Source organism: Candoia aspera, chromosome 8 (assembly GCF_035149785.1).
Source record: "Candoia aspera isolate rCanAsp1 chromosome 8, rCanAsp1.hap2, whole genome shotgun sequence".
In the NCBI taxonomy this organism is placed as follows: Eukaryota; Metazoa; Chordata; class Lepidosauria; order Squamata; family Boidae; genus Candoia; species Candoia aspera.
In genome coordinates, this window is record NC_086160.1 from 57,516,980 (window position 1) to 57,529,018 (window position 12,039).

Genomic DNA, 12,039 nt, shown 5'->3' on the forward strand with positions numbered 1-12,039 from the left:
GAAATGGCTCATAAGTTAGGAGTGGCCCTGGGATCACCCCTGCTGCCCAGGAACAGGCTGCGTCTGTAGCTAGGTGGGCCTTTGCACAACTCCATCTTGCACACTGGTCATGACTACTGCTAAGCCAGGAGTTACTGTTTCCATCATGCTGTGGTCCCTTTCCCATTGGACTATTGTAACTTGCTGTGCATAGGACTGCCCTAGAAGACCACCCAAAAGCTACACCTTGTCCAGAATTCAAGGGCTGAAGTAATTAAGGGTGCCTGCTGGTTTACCCATGTAATACCATTACTGCAACAGCTGGACTGATTCCCATTTGGCTTCCAACTGTTTGAAACCAGAGACATGGATACCTGTGGTACATCTTCTCCCAATGTTTTCTGCCCATCCATCAAGCTCTGGTAGGGAGGGTACCCTTCAAGTTTCATCCTTGATGGTTTGCTATCATTGGGGACTGTGAGGGTGTGTCTTTTCCGTAACTGTCCCTCTCCTTTGGAACAGTGCTCCACCTGAGGTCAGGCGGTGTGAGCAAACAACCAGGATCTGGCTGTTCCAGAAGGCCTTGGAGCAATAAGTAACTATTGCTGCTAAAACTATTTCTTTGGGACTGTCATGGCTAAGAACCATTGTTCTTAGAAACTCTGAGTTCAAGAGATGTGCATCTCTGTATACCAGATGATAAAAGACAACATGAGCAGGTTGTTATTGATATGCTTGTTCCTGAGCTTCCTGGAAGCATCAATAATAGAAAAAGGAGGCTGGGCTAGGTTGATATTAAGTAGGTATTTGTTCTGTTCTTCTGTATGAGCTGCATATCTAACATTCTTCCCTAGCAACTTAAAACTTGCTCAATAATAGGCCGATTCGTTATATGCCAAATTGCAGTTTCAGTTTCTGGGAGAATAAAGAAAGAGATATATCTGAAGCTTGAGTAGGTCTGCCAGTCAGTATAGAGTAAATGGAATAACGGGCTGATTTGGGAAATGACGTTTTCCTATATTACCAGCAGTGCTGAATTTCAAGTTTGTTAAAACTCTTTTTCAGGATGCATATATTAGGGAGAGGGAGTAGGCTGGATGGAAAGCTAGTTTTTCTCTTCCCCAATTTATTGCTTTTTCTTGACAGCACTCTGGTACTCTACATTGCAAAAGAATTCTGGAGAATTTGCTTACATTTATCAAATATTGCACTAATATTGTTCAGGAGGTGTTTTGATAAAGTTTTTTGCAAAGTACTAGGAAACTCCAGTCCTGAAAAAAACAGCTGCCTTTTGAACTTATCTTGCCTCTGGAAGATGCTGCTTGCTTTCATTTATTACTTTTTAACATTTCTTTCATATAATTATAAAGGTTCCTTCAGTCCACTGAGATATCCTGAATTCAGATTTAAAAACAACAACAACTAAAGTGAATTCAGTCATAAGTTTTAAATAAAACCAACCAAGTGCCATGAAAGAACTGAAGCACCAACATTTACCATGAATAAAATCAGTGAGCAAGTCTGAGAATTATTTATCACATTGATCAATTAATTGCCAGCTAGTTAGAACAACAAGAGCCAGTTTGGTGTAGTGGTTAAGGCATCAGGCTAGAAACTGGAAGATGGTGAAGGTGAGTTCTAGTCCAACCTTAGGCATGAAGCCAGCTGGGTGACCTTGGGCACTCTCTCAGCCCTAGGAAGGAAGCAATGGCAAACCACTTTTGAAAAACCTTGCCAAGAAAACAGCAGGGACTAATCCAGGCAGTCACCAGGAGTCAATAATGACTGGAAGGCAAAATAAATAAATAGATAAGATAAGATAAGATAAGATAAGATAAGAAAAGAAAAGAAAAGAAAAGAAAAAAAAAGAAAGAACATACAGTCCTTCATAGCCTCCTGACACTATTGCCCTCTGGTTGGGCAAGCAATCTGGAGATGATGGGAGCTGTAGTCCAGTGTGCCCTTTAAAGGCAACAGATTGGGATTAAGGCGGCTTCTGACACCTTCTCTGTCCTCGGTCTTTTCCCCCTCCTGTTACAGGAAGAGCTGCGTGCGCCTGGCATCCTGCGGACTGAAGAGAAGGTCTTCTTTCGGCTCTCTGACTGAGCCAGCTTCTCCTACCTACACCCTTCCGGCGTAGGATTTGGGGAACGTCCGGGGAAAGGCCCTTGTCCCTGCCCAAGAGGGCGGGAAAAGAAGGACCTTCACTTGCAGCAGCGCCCGAGGAAGACTCGCTCCCGCTTGCTGTCGGCCCCAAAAGGCACGGCGCTTCTTCGGCTGGTTCGTTAACTCCTCCGCGCCTCGCCTTTCTTTTTCGCTCGCCTCTTCGCGCTTGCCGGCGATGTCTCCCCGCGCGGCTCGGACGCTCCTGGCCGCCGCCTTCGCTCTGGCACTTGGTGCCTTCGTTCCCACCCGTACCCAAGAAGATCTCTCAGCAGCAGCAGCTGCGTCGTCGTCGTCGGTCGAAGACCACTTCGCTCGGGATGTCTTCGCCGTCTTCGGAGCTAACCGGAGCCTCTCGACCGAGCAAGTCGGCCAGATGCTGCAGACGCTGGGAGCCTGGCACAAGCTGAGCGAGTCCTGGCCGGCGGGATCGCTGGCGCATCTGCACTATAACCAGGTACAGAGACGATCCTTTGCCCTTTGCCCTGCATCTCTAGCGCTAGAGATCTAACTCCACCCAGCCTTCTCGGTTTCTTTTCCGAGTTTAGGGAAGAGGGAACTATGGCCGAAAGACTCGGTCTGGTTTTCTTTAGGAATCTATTTAGTTTTTCTTTTTAAGAATTTGGGCATTTTATGATGGAAGGAACCCTTAGAGGCGCACAGAGACAGCTCTTTCCATTTACAGTATTTTATTCTCTCTCTCTCCCCCCCCCCCCCCCCTTTATGGTTGGGAGGAAGAACTGGCAAAGTTTAAGGCCTGGGATCCACTGACAACACCAGATCATTTTATTACAGCCCTACCTTTGGTGGGTCATGTCAGTGGCAAAACTTCCTACCATGAAACTAGGAGGACTTCTGATGATGGAAATCTAAGTGGCAAGATACCTGTTGTTGGGGAATGCTGGACTGTAAGCAGTTAACAACCCATATTAGAATCCCAATGATAGAATAGCCAATCTCCTTATATACTCTGGATATTTTTACCCCCAGGATGTCTGCCCCCACAGAACCCTAACCTACAGACAGCCAAACCATTCAAAGATACTTTGAGCCAAAAAAGGCCATCTTCCTGGAGTCTGAGGATGTCTCAGACTCGTGAGAAGGCTTATGCCATACAATATTTAGTATATTCAGTTCAAATAAATTGCACATTAAATTATGTGCAATGTGTTTACTTTCAGGCTCATTTCTGGTTTTTGGCCCAGCTTAAATTGGCTCACTACTCTGGGTTAAATAAACCTGGCTGGGTTGGTTTTGAGCAGGAATTATGTCTGGATATCTTTGTGTCCTCTTTTGGATCACAACTCCTAGAATTTTTAGCCATCATAGCCAGTGATGGGAATCATGGAAACTGAAGTCTAACATCTCTGGAGGGTATTAGGTCAGGAAAACAAATATACATCTTCAGTGCTAAATATTGTATATGCAATAATTGAGCATGCTTCAAAACAGACAGCTCCCAATATTACCTTTTAGAATATATTGTACAGCTATTCTATCCTTCTCTTCCTGATTTTGTGAAAACATTGAATAAGTAGTGCAAGAAAAAAATATACTTGTAAATGTTATCCTCTTGACTACCTACCTATAGTTTTTTAAATGAAGCAAGTTATTTTCAGAATAATAGCAAAGTTTAGAACCACTGTTCTTGGAAACAGCCACATTTGTTCTTGGAGAGACCATCCAGTTATGGGCAGTGGTGACATCCCCTTTCTTCAACAAATAAGATGTGAAAAAAATCACACACAAATTGTAGCTCATTATGGACTGAGCATTATTATGGTATAGTATAAATAGGAGGATAGAACTATGGTTTAGTGCCACAGGATATACTTTACACATACACAGAAGATCTCAGATCCCAGAGTCTCACCCAAATGGTTCAGGAAGTATGTGTTAGAAAACTGTTAGAGACTTAGAAGATCTGAATGTACATGCCAGATGAAATCAATCAAAGGTCTCATTCAGAATAAAGCAGTTTCATGTGCTCCACATAACTATATTAGTTTGTGAAACTGAAGATGAATCAAGTTTATTTTCTTGGTGTTTGGTGTCTTGTCACAATTTGAAAGGCAATGGATATTGTTCTTGGATTTCAATACATGGAGCTTTGGCAAAGTTTGGGCTCCTCTAGAGGCATGACATGGATTTTCCTTTGATGGATGAAGTCACTACTGTGTGTTGGGATGGTTTTAGCTTTTGCCAAATGGTTAAGGGTGATGATGATAATCATAATATAATTTTTTCTGTAAATAATGATGTTCACCTGCTAAAGAAAACATCCCTTAATAAATTAATAGTTTCCTTCTAGGATTGTAATCCAATATAATACCATCCAGGAAGGAGTGTCATGCTACTAAAAAAGTGTGAATAGGCTTGAATCTTACTGTTTTTTTTTCTTTAAAGAATGCAGAAAGGTTGTCTGTGCCATTGCTTTGCTATTCTTTGTTTGTGCTCCACACTGAATTGTGTGTTACTCTACCTCGCATTTAGGATATAAACCAGGCTTCTCATCTTGGTGTCCTTTAGACACTAACTCATATTTCCCTCACCAAATTCTGCTATCCTCCTTTGGTGTATAACATGGATGATGGGAGTTGCAGTCCCAAAAGATCTGGAGGAAAGTAAATTTACATGTGTGGCCACTGTTTACATATCAGACCATGCTGTGGCTCTCAAGTTGATAATTTCATTGTTGTGTGTTGACTTATCACAGCATTTCACACACAAGGCATAACCTCAAAAAAAAAAAAGGATGTTAACATACAAGAAAGGTAGGGAGGTGAGGAATGTCAGAGAAGACCTATTGGGAAATGTTTCTGTGTAGAAATACCTGAGGCAAACATTCATTTTGGAAGTAATCACCAGGTGTAGTAATAATCCACCCAAACTCTCATTGGAGAAGGAACATCCAGAAAATGAACAACAGCAGCAGCAATGACAACACTTTTAATACAAGCTAGTTTTTACCACATGGGGTAGGAAGCATTTAAGCTCTTTGGTATGCCTGTCTGTCTGTCTCTCTGTGAAACAGATTTAGGCTTGGCCTGTGCAAAACAAATATGGTAGCATAAAGTATATGTGGTAGTTTAAGTATAGGTGAGCTGTATGTGGGAAGATGAACTGTATTGCAAAGAATAAAATGTTAATAGACTTCTCCCATGTTGTACTTCTAGAAGCTATTTTTAAAAGGCATTAGACCATCCAAAATTAATATGTACTACTTGCTGTCTGGGGTTCTATAATTATGCTATAAATGCTATTTATTCATGTTGTTGTCTTTAGTGTTTCCCTTCAGTGTAAATATCAGTGCAGCTCATAACAATAAAAAGAAAACAGAATACTTATCACAACAACAGAAATAATACAAACAGTTAAAGAGTAAAAGGGGCAGCAGTTTATCGCTTTATGCACATAACACAAATCCTGGCAAATACCGTAACATCATAAATCTATGTTATGTGATCTGCCCCTACATTGAGTAGGGATTTAGGGAAAGGATTTATTGTGTGCAAGGACACAGCAATAGCTGCTTTGTTAATATGTTTTTAAAATATTACATAGCAAATTGCAAAGGTAGTTGGTGAATATGTAAATTGGAACGTATTTCAACAGCATTATTCTGTAAGCCAGAGGATTCATGAAAATAACTTATTTATCTGAAGAAGATAAAGATGACATTATTCTTGTTATTTTTGTGTTATTTATATACCAGTGTTTAATAGAACATAAACCAGTTTTATTTCTTTTAACTTTATTCATTAAAAGTTTTATATCACATCTTTTTTGTAGAATATCGAAGTGACTTACAATAACGTAATTTAAAGCCATATCACACATATAATTTAATTAGAATAAAACTGTTATTATACAGTATAGTTAAGTATAAGACATTAGAATAGCAGCCAGTGAAAGCATATTGAATATAATATAATGGCATCTATCTGCCAATGAAACAGATAATTATTGACAAAAAAATGTTTCCCTTTCCCCAATTTCCTGTAGTAAATTGCATTTTCCCCAAAACTATTCCAAAACATATCAGATCCAAAACATAGTGGAAGGGATTCAGGATATTCAGGAGGAGAAGTGGAAGTTTCATTGCAGGCTTAGAAGAGTGAACACAAAATTTATATTTATTGATCAATAAATATAATTAATTATAGACCACAAAATGTCTAAAAACAGAAGAGAGGGAGGAGAGGAAGAATGAGATGCATCTCTCTAATGGGGGTATTGAAGAGTTTTGGTTCAACATCCTTCGAGTCAATTATAGATGCAGAGCTTGTTATCCATTTTCTTGGAAAAAACATAGATTGCCATGTCAGTCTGCTTGTTTACTGTGATAACTGATTGCAGGTGCCGGTGTGGCCAAAGGTCAGGCAATTGTCTTGTAGAATAACTAGGTTGACATGGTATAAACATTTGCGTATGAATTGTTATGACAGCTACTCAAGCCCCAAATATTACTTTATTACCTTTGAAGTAATGGCAGAATAACTTAACTGACATTCCAGGCTTAACCAAAGGAGGGGGGGGGGAATTTGTTTCATTCATCAATGTGTGTGTATGTGTATGAAACTATATAATATATATAGCTTTAAAATAATAAGGATGAATGCAAACTAAAATAGAATGAAAAAGAAGAAAAAGAAAGGGAGAAATAAAAGAAAAAGTTAAAGTGCAAAGGAAAAAAAGTAGAAGAAAAGTGGGGAAAAAAGAAAAAAAATATATAAAGAAAGATGTAAAGAAGTGGCTTCCAATCTTGTTTACAGTAGTTATAAGTACAATTATAGTTTAACCTCTCTCTGAAGTTACATCATGACTCTCTTATTTCTATAATCTATCCTGTCTAATTATCAAAACCATAAATCATAAGTTCATTTTTCTTATGCAAAAAGTCCCTAATGGGTTTCCAGTCCCCAATAATTGTAGATATTGACTTTTCTCTACTTAAATGAGTCAATTTAGCCACATCTTCTGTTTCAAAGATTAAATAACCATTGGTGGAATGCTTTAAAATTATAATTAAATGGTTACAGGATTTCATAATAATAAATATGTAGCAATTCAGGTTTCACGGGGAAGAGTATTGACTTGTTTCATAAAGCTTCAGAGTAAAACCATCCGTAGCATTAACAAAATATGTGTGTATAAACAATGAGGCAGGAAGCATAGCATAATTTTGAGTATGTTTTAATAACATATTGTCTCCAGAAATATAACATGTTCATGAGATATCAGGGGCAGAAAGACGCAGGATTTTAATTACAGCTTTTTGTTCCTGGTTCCAGCAAACGCTTGAATGTGCATCTATATGTCACCTGATTATATCTCTTTCTTATTCATGTCGTTTTGAAAGTGCTGCTCCAGGGAAAGTCATTCATTTCAGAACAGGCTTATGGGCTGCTCTGCTATGTCAATTGTGCAAAAATGTCTCCTAGGTACAGAAATAAAAAGAAAAGAGGGGCATGACTTGAACTGTGAATGAACTGCACTTTCAGCTAGCCCACAAAAGCCTGCTTAGTCAAGCTAGTCTCTTCCTTGTTTTCTTCACAAAACCAGAGACACTTTCTTTGTTTTGTGCAAACCTAGTGATAAGGAGCTTCCTGCTCTGATCCCAACTGAATAATTATTTCCCGCTTTTGCCTTACACTTAACAATGTAGGTAATCCTCACTAATATACAACCTTCTCTTACTGAAACTATGGAAATATTTCCTGACTTATTTCCCCAAAAGCATTCTAAGAAAACTCAATTTGGGAAGAGGGAGGGATTGAAGGCTAGAGAACTTGGCCTACAAAGGCAGCCCATTGCGAGTGGATTTGTGATGGCTCACTTCTCCTGTCACTTGCAGCCACCATGGCAGATCAGGAAAGGGACTCTCCTGTGTAAGTATATGGAATTAATTAATAAAGCTTTCTTAATTGCATTCATCCTGGCTTCTGTCATCCATTCCTGGTTTGGAATCCAAGCTGCAGCAGCATCAGCCTGCAACATGACCTCACCTGACTTCATGGGAGTTGTCATGTGATCATGATGAGCTGCAGCTTTCAAATTGTGCCATAGTTTTCTGCATAGGATCCAGGCTGCAAGCTGGTAAAAGTGAGTCATTCCTGATTTAGCAGTGTGCAACTGGAATGAATTAATGAACAAAAAATAATAAATGGAACCATGAATGGCTAAGGAGCCTGCACTAAGAATCTAAGGACTGTGCTCATATCTTCTATTCTGATATCTTGATTTTCCATATTTGCAGCCTGTTGAGAGAGAACGGCAGGGTGGATCAAGTTCAAAGGAAGTTTGCCTTGCAAATTGTTAAGATTCACTTTAAAAGGTACAATTAGTCTAAAATTGACCTTGACAAGGCTTCAGTAGCCTTTCAAGAGGATGCTTCTAGTAATGAGAATTTCCCCCCAGATCCCATTCCAAAGATAATCTTTTATGCAGTTAATGACACTCAAGTCTAATTCTTTTTCATCTCTGCTGTGTGTTCATTTCCTTTCTTGAACTAACACAAGTTTTTCATTCTCTTTTAGTGCATGTCTGCTGAAGATATTTTTTCTCTGTATGGAATGTCAAACAGGAGCAGGGTTATGGAGACCACCTTCTCTACAATATGTCCTGCTGTCTTACAACAACTGATTTTTCACCCCTGTGAAAAATCTGTACCCAAAAGTGGTTCCAAACCATCTTCCACAGAAGGTAATTCTCAAGAATACTAGTCGAGTTAGCAGATTATTTTTTTTCTAGTTATTTACAGTTGTGGGAAAAAGTAAGTACACCCTCTTTGAGTTCTATGGTTTTACGTATCAGGACATAATAAAAATCATCTGGTCCTTAGCAGGTCAACAACAACATATGCCATATTACACCATGTCATTATTTATTTTACAAAAATAAAGGCAAAATGGAGAAGCCATGTGTGAAAAAGTAAGTACACCCTTACTGCTTCCATAGGTATTAAGAGGCTAAGTAGCAGCCAGGTGCTGCTAATCAAACACCCTTGATTAATTGATCATCAGCAAGTGTGCCCACCTCTATAAAAGCCGAAGTTTTAGGAGTTTGCTGGTCTTGAGCGTTGAGGTGTTATTAACACAATGCCAAAGAGTAAAGACATCAGCAATGATCTTAGAGAAGCAATTGTTGCTGCCCATCAATCTGGGAAGGGTTATAAGGCCATTTCCAAACAATTTAAAGTCCATCATTCTACAGTGAGGACACTTATTCACAAGTGGAAAATATTCAAGACAGTTGCCAATCTTCCCAGGAGTGGACATCCCAGCAAATTCACCCCAAGGTCAGACTGTGCAAGGCTCAGAGAAATTGCAAAAAAATCCAGGAGTTACATCTCAGACTCTGCAGGCCTCAGCATGTTAAATGTTAAAGTTCATGACAGTACAATTAGAAAAAGACTGTACAAGTATGGTTTGTTTGGAAGGGTTGCCAGGAGAAAGCCTCTTCTCTCTAAAAAGAACATGGCAGCATGGCTTAGGTTTGCAAAGTTGTATCTGAACAAATCGCAAGACTTCTGGAACAATGTCCTTTGGACAGACGAGACCAAAGTGGAGATGTTTGGCCATAATGCACAGCACCATGTTTGGCAAAAACCAAACACAGCATATCAGCATAAACATCCCATACCAACTGTCAAGCACAGTGGTGGAGGGGTGATGATTTGGGCTTGTTTTGCAGCCACAGGACCTGGGCACCTTGCACTCATTAAGTTGACCATGAACTCCTCTGTATACCAAAGTATTCTAGAGTCAAATGTGAGGCCATCTGTCTAAGCTTGGCCAAAATTGGGTCATGCAACAGGACAATGATCCCAAGCACACCAGCAAGTCTAGAATGGAATCGCTGAAAAAAAAAGAATCGGGCTGTTGCAATGGCCCAGTCAAAGTCCAGACCTCAACCCAATTGAGATGCTGTGGTGGGACCCTAAGAGAGCTGTGCATAAACAAATGGGCACAAACCTCAATGAACTGAAGCAATGTTGTAAAGAAGACTGGGCCAAAATTCCTCCACAATGATGTGAGAGACTGATAAAATCATACAGTTATTGCTGCTAAAGGTGGTTCTACAAGCTATTGAATCATAGGGTGTACTTACTTTTTCACACATGGCGTCTCCATTTTGGCTTTATTTTTGTAAAAATAAATAATGACATGGTGTAATACTGTATGTCATGTGTTGTTGTTCATCTGAGGTTGTCTTTACCTAATTTTAAGACCTGCTAAAGACCAGATGATTTTTATTATGTCCTGATACGTAAAACCATAGAACTCAGAGAGGGTGCACTTACTTTTTCCCACGACTGTATGTACTTCTATAAAAAACTATCAATGTTTCTACACCTACAGTGGCATGATGTTGGCCACCATTCTTCACTATTGACTGCTATTGCATGATAATTGCCTTATATCAAATCAGACAATGATTATAATTAAATATGATATTTTGATAATAACAAAATGTTTGCTGTATCTCATTAGTTGTCATATATAATTTGCCTGTGACCCTAATCCATGTGAGACTAAGTCCTGTATCTCCCCAGCAGGTATTATTACAGAGACATTGTTGCAAAACATTTTAGTCTTGAGTGTCATTAACTGCATAAAAGCTGGTGTAGTGCAGGAATAGTGGACTGAACTCAGAAGGACCTTGATAGCCTTGACCAGCAAATGAGAAAATTGGTAACTGTGAATAATGCCTTCCACTTGTGTAGTGATGTCAGTAGATTTTCTCTCTTCCAAGGAAGACTGGTGAACAAGGACTTTTACAGGTAAACCAAACCACAGAGGAGGAAAACTGAGGGCTTTACATCAAAACAAGTACAGAAATGTTATTGAAAGAATCTCAGAAAGAAGGGCAATTTGCAGAATCTAAACTTGACTATAAGAAGCAACAGCTTGAATATGAGATTTGAAAAAGCCAAAGCACTCCATGGACAGTTTTTTAAAGGTCCTGAAGGAAAATCAGACAATACCATTAAGAATATTGTATTAAAAAAGGAAACAGAAGCAATGCCTTTTTTTAGCCTAAGAACAAGCACTTTGCACAAAAGTTATCAAGGCAAAATTAGAAAAAACTAGACCGTCTGATTATATACTAACTGGACATAGCAAAATCACACAGACTGATTACAAAAATGTTATGATTGAGTTGGGAAGATATTACACTGGCATGTATGTGAAAAGTATGGATTCACAGCCAATAGGCACTACTGGAAACATCAAATCACAGATAAAGTCACTGAAAATGACAGCAAAAATGTTATGGGATTTTAAAATTCAGACCAATTTCCCCCTGAAACATAACATACCAGACATTATTGTTACTGAAAAGAACAATGTTTAGTTTATTGATGTAGCCATTCCAAGAGACAGTAATGTTGAAGACAAGGAAGTGGAAAAGATTACAAAGATTTGTAAAAAGAGATTGCAAAAATTTGGATGAAGACATCAATTGTGGTACCAATTGTTATTAGAGCAGTAGATGCAATACCACCGGCCAATATTGGCTGTGACATACGATGTGTGGAATTGAAATATAATAATGCAGGATAAGGAAATTGCTTCAGGTAGAAAATATAGAGTTGGAAAGATATAGGATGCCATTTTGCCCTTTGCCAAAGACATCAGAATATCTTGAGGTGGCCATTGGGTAAACACAAATCCATCCCAATGCAAACTATGTCAGCCTTGTCTAATTTGATCTTCATCTTCTGGGATTTTAGTCGAACTTGCTTTTGATTAAGGCAAAAGGCAAGGGAAATTTAAGCAGGTAGAGTATGGTTTTTAAGGGGAAAAAAGTTGACCAAAGAACTGAAATCAGAAATACATGAAAATTTTAAATATTTATAAATATTGTTTATAAGTCAGAGTACAACAGAGG

The 12,039-nt window shown here is 39.0% G+C and overlaps 1 protein-coding gene across 2 annotated transcripts in view; it reads left to right on the top strand.

Moving 5' to 3' along the window:
- Positions 1 to 2,008: 2,008 nt before the first annotated feature.
- SLC39A8 (solute carrier family 39 member 8) overlaps positions 2,009 to 12,039 on the top strand; it is a 30,475-nt gene continuing 20,444 nt past the window's right edge. The window contains exons 1-2 of one of the 2 annotated variants that reach the window (XM_063309887.1): positions 2,009 to 2,599; positions 8,682 to 8,847. In XM_063309887.1, the coding sequence (XP_063165957.1) occupies positions 2,321 to 2,599; positions 8,682 to 8,847 (445 nt within the window). In that variant the 5' untranslated portion in view covers positions 2,009 to 2,320. The remainder of the gene's footprint in view (positions 2,600 to 8,681; positions 8,848 to 12,039) is intronic. The other variant, XM_063309886.1, reaches the window with a different exon arrangement.